This window comes from Rhinatrema bivittatum, chromosome 15, assembly GCF_901001135.1.
Source record: "Rhinatrema bivittatum chromosome 15, aRhiBiv1.1, whole genome shotgun sequence".
In the NCBI taxonomy this organism is placed as follows: domain Eukaryota; kingdom Metazoa; phylum Chordata; class Amphibia; order Gymnophiona; family Rhinatrematidae; genus Rhinatrema; species Rhinatrema bivittatum.
Window position 1 is genome coordinate 63,540,934 of NC_042629.1, and position 9,568 is coordinate 63,550,501.

General features: G+C 49.1%; 1 protein-coding gene across 2 annotated transcripts; it reads right to left on the bottom strand.

The window, feature by feature from the left end:
* Positions 1 to 539: 539 nt before the first annotated feature.
* CAMK2N1 (calcium/calmodulin dependent protein kinase II inhibitor 1) lies at positions 540 to 3,495 on the bottom strand. 2 transcript variants are annotated; one of them, XM_029579249.1, is made up of 2 exons: positions 2,884 to 3,495; positions 540 to 1,503 (listed from the first exon to the last, which is right to left on the bottom strand). In XM_029579249.1, the coding sequence occupies exons 1-2, from the start codon at positions 3,068 to 3,070 to the stop codon at positions 1,439 to 1,441; spliced, it is 252 nt and encodes an 83-aa protein (XP_029435109.1). In that variant the 5' UTR covers positions 3,071 to 3,495; the 3' UTR covers positions 540 to 1,438. The 2 variants fall into 2 exon arrangements, with proteins under 2 accessions (XP_029435109.1, XP_029435108.1); XM_029579248.1 differs by having other exon boundaries at positions 540 to 1,506; positions 2,884 to 3,491.
* Positions 3,496 to 9,568: the final 6,073 nt, after the last annotated feature.

Genomic DNA, 9,568 nt, shown 5'->3' on the forward strand with positions numbered 1-9,568 from the left:
ATATCTTTGGGTATTGTTTTTTTTCTGTGCGTTCAGGTGGACTAACACGGCAAACACAATGATTTATCCATTCATACACATAGAAAGGGTTTCCCCACCATTTTCCTTAGATGGGGAAAATGTTTAGTACATGAGGCGTTGCGTCCGCCTGCTCATACGGGCAAGATGACGGCAGAAGGGAATACACCAGAGACGGCAGCTTAGCCACAGGAACTGAGTTGATTTTATTGTATATTGCAGAAATAGCCCTGTGTGGTGGATAGAGATGCAAACATTCAAAATATTCAGTTATAAAATTTAAGAAAAAAAAAAAAAAGCTTTTTAAGGTCTGTCATTCGAGGATGCAAAGAGAAGGAAGATTTCCTCATCCAAGAGAAAGTTACACGCTGGTCATGCAAAATAAAGCGGTGATCCTATCTTCAGGGATTGGGGGGGACATGGGAATAGGGTAACAGGAAACCAGCATGAGAAAGAGACAAACAGCTTCACTTTACATGGACTCCAGAGCACAAATAAAGAAAACCCGACTGCTTGCCCGCTTGGCATCTCAAGGTATTTGGCACTCTCGTGATCACACGTTTTTCTTTTGATTTTTTTTTTTTTTTTACAGTATGTTAAGAGCATGAACTGTCACGACGGGAGAAACCGATATTGCTCACAGGAACAAGGAGTGCAGAGGAGCTGGGGAAAAAAAAAAAAAAAGCTGCCGCCTCCTGACAGAGAAAAAAAGAAATCTGTCCGTCCACACTAACTCTCAGCAGGCCGCTGGCAGCAACAAAAAAGGTTTACAATCCTTAAGAAATAAAAACAATTATTCTTTCTTGGGCTTCATTCCTTATATATATATATATTTAAAAAAAACATATATTATATGTATATATATGCATTATTTTTTTGCCTCACATTCCATCAATACTGCAAGGTGTGACTAAAAAGAAATGTTTTGTTTTCGTTTTACGTCTTCATCCTAGAACATAACAATAAAAAAATAATACGATTATATATGTAGAGCCTTTAACATCCAAGGTGCACAGAATCATCCTTTCCCACCCCACCCATCCCCTTTTTTTTTTTTTTTTTTTTGCAAGATTAAATAATGTAAACAAGATAAAGTTGTCTGAAACGGGCAGCTCAGCAAACACAGAGATCTAAGCCCCAGGGCGGGTGCCGGCGGCCCGCTCGTCCGGAAGGAGAACTGCACAGGATTCACGTTCAGAGCCAAAGACGACAGGAGGGAGCCGGGGCCGGCGGGGCCACCTCGGCCCCTGCGCCGGTTCCACGCCTGGAGATCGCAGGAGTTCAAAGGGCGCGGCTGTTGGGGGTTGGTGCTGCTTTCGGTCCGGGGGGGGGAGGGTGTTCTCCCCTCCCCCCCAACGTGTGACACCGGTAACATGATTCTGCCTTTTCCGCCATGTCTTTGGGGGAGGGGGAGGGGGCTTTAAACACCGGGAGGGGTCTTGTCTGAGAGGGGCTTCATCACATCGTCAATCCCGTCCTCTTCTTCTACTATTGGAAAACAGAAAGCCAGAGGTTAGAGAGAAACTGCAGCCGCCCTCCCCCACCCTTCATCTCTTTCCCCATTGTCTCCCCTCCCCCCCCCCCCCCCCCCCGTTTTGTGCTGGGGGTGACTTACTGGCCAGCCTCCACCATGGCCCTCCCAATGGCAATGACCTCTTACTCCCATAATCGCGGCACTAAAAACGATACTACATGGAAACGATACGGCATGGAAACGATACGGCATGGAAACGATACGCCTTTGCCCGAAGGTGCGTTGGCTTTCTGGGGCTCCGACTGTTCGCACGGAAAGAATTTAAAACGAAACAGAAATCCGAAACGATCTCCTCCTCCGTCCAATGGTGAAAGGAGCTTCTGGCCATTAAATCGGGCTGCCAATTGGTATTAGCCCAGGCTGTTAGAGCCGCAGTCTCACCGGCGTAGATTTAAGTTATTGAATCTGCTCTTAGGCGAAGGGGGACAAACGAGCAGATCTCTCCCCCCCCCCCCCCCATCTCTAATTGCCCAGGTAAGTCCTTGTCCGTTTTAAAAGCTCCTTCGGGTTTTGGTTGGGGTCAGCATTAAACCTACCAGCACCCATGTATATTATCATCTGAGGCTTAGAAGGTGCCTCCAGGGGAGGTGAAAGTAAAACAATAAAATAACCAATCTAACAGCCGCAGACATCGACAAGAAAGGAGAACAATGAATAAGACTAAGGAAGGGGCGGGCGCACCTCCTGCCCGGAGGATCCCTTAGCAGCATCCTTTGTCCCCAGTCCCAGGCTAAGAGAGGGCAGGAGGGAGACAGACCCTCCCCCGTCTTTCCTGGCTGCTGGGCTGAGATGTTTGCCCCTGCTTGGGTTTCATCTTATGGTTACATTTGCTCCTGGAGATTTTAAACCGCGCAATAGGCAGGGTGCGCGTACAAAGGGAAAAGTCAATGGCTGAAAGGGGGACCATTCAACAGCTGACAGCTCCTTCCCAGGCTGCAAACAGCAGGAAGAGCAGCAATCGCAGTGCCCTTCCCCGAGAGACGGGATCGGGGGGGGGGGGGGGGAGACCCCGGGGGCCCCCACTGGGCTCCCATCCCTGCAGCCACCAGGACTCCGGGGTCGTCCATTCAGCCGGGCAAATATTCCTCCGATTTGGGAAGTCCCCGGTCCTTTTTCCAAGCCCTTCTGGACTCGTGTGTTTCAGTTCTGGACCTGGGAAGGGAAGGGGAGGTGTGGGGTTCCTCTACCCCATGGGGGGAGGGGAGCAGGTTATTGCCTGGATCCTCCCATCGCCACGTTCCCTGCCTTCTTAATGGATATTGGGGGGGGGGGGGGGGGGGGGTGCTCTGTACCTGTGCGGGGGTCTAGGGGGGGAGCCGTCGCGCCCTTACCTCGCTTGCTGCGGCCGATCTGCCCCAGCTTGGGGGGCCTCTTGCCCCCCTGCCCGGCGCTGTTGTAGAAGTTGCTGGTGTCCTGCAGGCGGCAGGTGAAGGAGATCTGCCCGGGCACCTCGGCCCCGCCGCCGGCCGCGTAATGCGGCAGCTGCTCGGCCTCGCTGAAGGGCAGCACCTCGGACATGGTGCCCGGCTCCGGGGGGGGGGGGGGGCGCTCTCCCTGGACGGCGCGGCTGCTCCGGGGGGGGGGGGGGGGGGGGGGGGGGTCACAGGCTGCCGGGCGACGGCGGCAGAAGCAGCACTCACATCCTCCGGGCCCCGGACGGACGGACGGACGCGCTCAGGGCAGCAGCATCGCAGGGGGTGGGGGGAGGGGAGAGAGGGGAGGGAGGGGGGTCAGCCAAAGCCCCGGCGGGTTCGGGGGAAGCAGGCAGGGAGGACGGATGCGTGCATGAAAAAAACAAACCCAAAACCCAAGCCGCAGCTCCCAAGCAGCGCAGCAGAGGGTCCCTGCGCTCGGGGAGGCGGCTGGAGAGAGGAGAGGGAAGCTGCTGGGAGACAGAACGACGGACGGAGGGGAGGGGAGGGATGCGGGAGAGCGAGAGATTCCTGGAAGAGGAGAGCGGCGACGTCACCGGGGGGGGCGGGGCCTGGGCTGCCTGTTGCACCAGCCTGGGAGAGGGGCAGACAGACAGACAGACAGGGGGGTGGGGAGGAGAAGAAAACGCACAAAGAGGGAGGAGAGGAGAGAGCTTTCCCCCCCGCTCCTGGAATAATTATGAGGCTTCGCTCCCTAGCTCCCGAGTCCCGAATCCCAGGCTCCAGGGGAGCCCCCACGGTGCCGGGGTCGGTGCCCGATCCGCACCGGAGAGCGGGGAGGGCCAGCAGTGTCTTCACCCCCTCCCCCCCCCCCCCCCAATGCACTGCAGCCCAGGAAGTAACGACATTGCCCCCCCCCCCGGGGTTATTTGCTTCTCCCCGCGGTGCGGGCTCGGCAGTGGCTCCAGCTCCAGTGCCCGCTGCAGTCAGGCTCGCATCCGTCACAAAGAGGGAGCCGTCTGGGCTAATGAGCCCCGGGAACAACTCGCCAGCCCTGGCCACATGCCCCGTCCTTAAAGGCAGCCAAAGCAAAGCGGACCGTGCGAGCCAAGCGGGAGAGGGGCTTCTGGTCCGTCCCTCGGAGCTGGCCCGGTCCTGGGGGGGAGATGGAAAGGCAGGGCAAGGCTTGCGCGACTAAATGGCGACTAGGAAGCGACCCTGGTCGTCGGCAGTAAAGCGGGACGTGGGGGATGCCACCCTCCCGCAGGGCATTGCCCACTGGCACTCCTGCTGCATGATAGGCAGGGGGAGGGGACGGGGGAAAGGTTTGGCCTCTCCCTGCTCTCACGACCAGGACAGGCAGGACCCGGGTGATATCTCGGTCGTATCCGCTCAGCCTTCATCCTCAGGTGCAGCCTCCTGTACCCCACTCACAGCAGGTTGTAAGGGTAACAGTGCACATCTAATCCCCGGTAAACAACCTTTTCCATGAATTCATCGTGCGGTGCTGAATTTGTGATATAATCCTAGTGTAATATATTCATAAATACTGCTGCACAGCATTCATTAATGGTCACTTAATAGACATTTACTCCAATTGGAAGCAAACGGACCAAATTGCGCAGGAAGGAATATCACTCAGAGCTCCGTTTGCGCCCGCTGATAACGCGCGTCTGCAATGTATTTCTCTGCCGCCTGGAGGTGCAGATGCTGGCAGCTGGATCCAGACCCGCTCCGAGGAGGCCCCCAGCCTCCCATTCTGCCACAGCATTCACTTCACCGGGTGCTTTCGGCTTGGCTCCAGCTCGGGCCGCTTTCTAACAAGCAGTCTGGCCCTCGGGAAGCCCGTTTGGTTCCGGTTTCACACGAAGCCTTTCCTAAAGATCGCTTTCAAGTTAACAAGTCAGCCGAGAATACTCTGAAGCAAACATGAACCAAACCGAAAGTAAATTCCAAGTGCCTTGCCTATTTTGTTTTCCTGTATAAGCTGGCTTTTCTATATCTATTGGAATACTGTTCTGAATGCTATGATTATAATGGCACGGAATGGTGGTTTATTGAGTGAAATAAATAATCCTAATAATTATGACAGTGCAAACCATAGCAAATACTGTGAAGCACTATAATTCTTTCTATGGCTACACTGGAAAAGATACAGAATGGCACTGAAATATGCAGCAGGGGACAGCCCATAATAAGAGAGCAATAGGCACCATCCACCGTCACAGAATAACTCTGCAATATAACAGCTCTGAAATAAGCCATATGCTGCACCGAATATCAGCACAAGGATATGCAACTTGGAACATGTTTCATTATCCCCCCACAGCACATGATATGAATATTCTGCAGTAGGTAGTGTGCATCCATAAGAAGAACATGATGGAGCAAAAGATATCCTTATTTACCGATGTCCCATCATACATTTCAGTGATATATATTTGCAATTTTGCTGCTTCTCTGCCCTTCCCCTTTTCTTCCTAACTATTGAGAGCTGCCTTATTAGGACAAATCTTAAATTATTTGACATTTACTGGATCCACTTGGTAGAGATCGGCTATGATGTCACAAATGGCATTAAATGCATTGAGGACCCATGTGAGGTCACTGCTGACTCTCTTCTGAACATGGCTGCCTCCTATGGGAACTGAAGTGGAAGCAGCTTTAAAAAAAAATGCAAAACTAATGACTTAAACAGTAACATTTTGGCTGGATAGAGGGTGAGTATTACTCCTAGCAGGGAATATTTTCCAAATACTGAAAAGTACAGAGAGAGTAAAGCTCTCTTTCTAATGGCTTATCTTTGCTTGGAATTAGGGAAATCGCCAGTTTTGTCTGCTGAACTATTCCTGTATCTGGGTTTGCAATGATAAAATATCTTTGAAGCTCTGCTGACTTTAGTGCAGTTCATAGGTCACAGGAGGACACCGTTTCTAGAAACACGTAACATTGGCATTACTACACAACACCTGGCCATGTGGACAGTGTCCATCTCATTCAGGGTTGTGTCCAGGCTAATGGTCTTTACATTTGGCAGGGGGTCTCCTAATAATCACATAAAGCAGGTTAGGAATGTGCCAACTAAATAAGTCAATATGTTTTATTTATATCATGGCTTCCCTCACCGAGCAGGCTCGAGTCCCTGCATGGCAGCAGCTGGACCGCACCCATGCCCCTTGCGGGGAGTGAACATGAGGTCACCAGCACTGAAAACCATGCTTAGGTGCATGGTCTACATGGTCGTGTTAAATTCTCCCATCAGTAATCAACGCATGGGCTGTATGTGCGCCCCAGAAAGAACTGCGTGAATAGACCATAGCAAGCAACTGCAAACTTTCCGCCTCTGCTTTCCTTGAGTCTTAGCAGTAGCACGGAATGGCTTGACCCAGCCCTCACAAGGAGACAGAGACATCTGATTGCCCAATAACTTGTGATTTTTTTTGCAGACTTGTATGTCTAGCTTCAACCCATCGACTACCCAAGGAAACGGCGCTTTCCAGGCCAGGTACTGCCCCTGGGTGCCTTATTGTTTCCATGAAATGGATCAGTGGACAAGAAAAACTGTAGCTCTGCCAGTGGTATTTGCAAAATGTCTCTCTCTTAGGTCAAAAAAAGAGAGTGATCCTTGTGTTCAGAATGCCAGCTTTATGAAGGGCGATTTTGTACTTAAAACTTGTAACGAGTTGGAACTTTGACCTCCTGACATTTGAGAGTTCGGATAAGAATCATTTACTGTGAACACTAGAATCAGCCCACGTGTACTAAAGGGATTTTCCCGTTTCCTGTCTATGGCCTCCCCACTGAAACTGATAAAGGTTTTGTTAATAAGAAGCAAATATGAAATCTCTTTTTTTTTTTACTCAAAATGATGCTTTATAACTTCTGATCAGTTCAGAGTTCCTTGAGTCAATGTTGATTACTTGGCTTGCCTAAGGTTAGGGGGTGGTGGTGGGGGGAGCTCCTTCTGACCTCCAAACAGGTCTGGTTTTCAAGGTCACCAACAAGAATGATATCTTGAGCGCCAAGAATATCCCTTCTAAGTTCTAAAGATTAAAAAATAGATTTTACAGTCATGCAGCAACGACACCCCCCATCCAAACCCCACCCTTTTCAAAAAAAGTCAACCCCCTGATCCAACCCCCCCCCCCGTAGAAGGCATTCCCTCCCCTTCCCACACCCCCTTTCCATCCTAGTCCACACCCTCAGCCATTCCTGGTAGTCTAATGGGGTCTGGAGCGCCCTCTAGATCCTCAGCTGTCTGGCACCAGTTTGCATAATGGTGGTGGCCAGCCTGGAGCCCAGGAGGTGCACTGGACCCCACTAGACTACCAGGTATAGCCAGGGGGTGTGGGCAGGTAGGAGGTCCAGGGGAAAAAATGCTTTCTATGGGGGGGGGTTTGATTTGGGGGCTTTGGAGGGGCACGCTTTAGGGATGCTGCTGGTCCTTTAAGAAGTATCCCGGAGACATTGAGATACGGGTTAGCGACCCCATGCCTCCGGGAAAATTTAGCTACAGCTCCTGAGATGTAGCTAACTTTTCAGAAAATAACATGGCTTGCATTATTTACGTTATTTTATTTATATACATTTAGGAATGTTGAGCTGCTTTGCTTGCATTTGCAAAGCTTATGCTACAAAGCAGCTCATTTAAACACATGCATTTTTTTGGGAGAAAATATCACATGATATTGCCATGATGAGTGTATAATCGCACAATAAACAGTGTTGTTTGCGTGATAAACGTTTATCATGGCTTAGTAAATATACTCCTAAGTTAGGTATAATATTTTTTTGAGTGCTGTGAAAGAATTTAGTGTGTCACATGGTTAAAACAATGCCAGGTTCTTATGGCCTGGATTGGCCACTGTTGGAAACAGGATGCTGGGCTTGATGGACCCTTGGTCTGACCCAGTATGGCATGTTCTTATGTTCTTATGTGGTTAGTGCAGTTAGTGTAGCTGGGTTCAAAAAAGGTTTGGATAAGTTCTTGGAGGAGAAGTCCATTAACTGCTATTAATCAAGTTTACTTAGGGAATAGCCACTGCTATTAATTGCATCAGTAGCATGGGATCTTCTTAGTGTTTGGGTAATTGCCAGGTTCTTGTGGCCTGGTTTGGCCTCTGTTGGAAACAGGATGCTGGGCTTGATGGACCCTTGGTCTGACCCAGCATGGCAATTTCTTATGTTCTTAAGATGGGAAATCAGAAACATCTGTATTTATCATGTCATTACTATATATTTTACATAACTAATAACAAGAACACAACAATTAGGTAATAAAATAGCCATGCTGGTACACTCTTGATTCCCTCCCGTGGGTAAACGTGAGGTTGCACTTGTATAACTCTCCACCTGCTTTGCCTCCTTGACATTACGTGCTGTGAGTTTGGTGGAAACTTGGGAAAAAGCTTTTTCAATTGCTGCCCTGACTTTTAGGAACACATTAACAGCTGGTCTGCGATTGACTACCTGCACCAAGGCATCCAGAACAATGTTGCGGCTCGCATTTTTCTAGCTGCTACCCTTGTTTTAAGTTGTTTTAATTATCTGCTGATGTTTTGTTTTATTTTAATAATTTCTATCCTTGTATGGTATTGTACGTATGTAATCTGCTTTTTATTTTAAGGGGTTTTATTTTTAAGCAATGTTATTTATGGATCATGTATCCCCTGAAAGTCACCTAGAGCCTGGCACCAGACGACCAATAACTAAATACATTTATTTTATATCTTCATTTACACCTTTTGGCAAGTGCCCACTAACAAGAGAGTAGGTATGCAGGAGCGGCGTTCTTGTATTGCACACGTAGCAACTTGTGGGTGCGCACTAATGCGACCAGGAAGCAGAAAAATATGACTCCGCAGAATGGAAGGCGTTCCCATTTCCGGGAACATCCTCACCTGTCATATTCAAATCTTCGAAGTAGCCATGCGTGAACTGCGAAACACATCAGCTCAGTCTGTTTGGTGGTTTGTCGCCTGATGCTAGGACACAGGTACATAGACAGAAGAAATCCTAAAAGTACAAACTGACCTGTGCAAACAGAGCTTATGGGTAGTCATCCTGAGATCTGCTATGTTTGGGGATCAGGAGAATGCCTGTTCTAGTCTATTTCATGTAACATATTGATATACAACGGGGAGTATTTACGTGGTCATTATAGCAGGCTTCTGTTTCTCTGAGAACTGCAGTCAGAGGCCCAACTAACTGACACGTTATTCATTTGCTGGAGGTAAAATGTGTCCTGGAATATCTTACAGCTGTTAGAATAAAGATCAGTTTTATTGGCTTTTTGATTTTACTTGATAAAAAAAAATGTGTCAGTTGTGGTGACATCGGTTTTTGTTTGTTTTTTTTAATTTTGCCTGCACCGCTTCACAAAAGAATATTGTACCATCAACCCATCAAACTGTAACTTGTACTCACTTGCATCCAAGGACATATTATAATGCCTGACTACAACAGGATGCAAACTTCTCTATCCAGGAGTAGTCTACGGCAACTCGGAAAAGGAAAACGATCTTCGATGATGCTAGGGCTGGTGGTGAACTAATAAGGAAGCTGCAAACCCAGGTTCACTTTTGCTCTCCACCACTCTCTGTGTGACATTGAGCAAGTCACTTAACCTTTCTACCCTGTTATG

Coding starts and splice junctions, on each gene's coding strand:
- CAMK2N1 (XM_029579248.1), bottom strand. CDS start 3,070: ATGTCCGAGGTGCTGCCCTTCAGCGAGGCCGAGCAGCTGCCGCATTAC. Junction 1,507..2,883: donor GATCGGCCGCAGCAAGCGAG/GTAAGGGCGCGA, acceptor GTTTTCCAATAG/TAGAAGAAGAGGACGGGATT.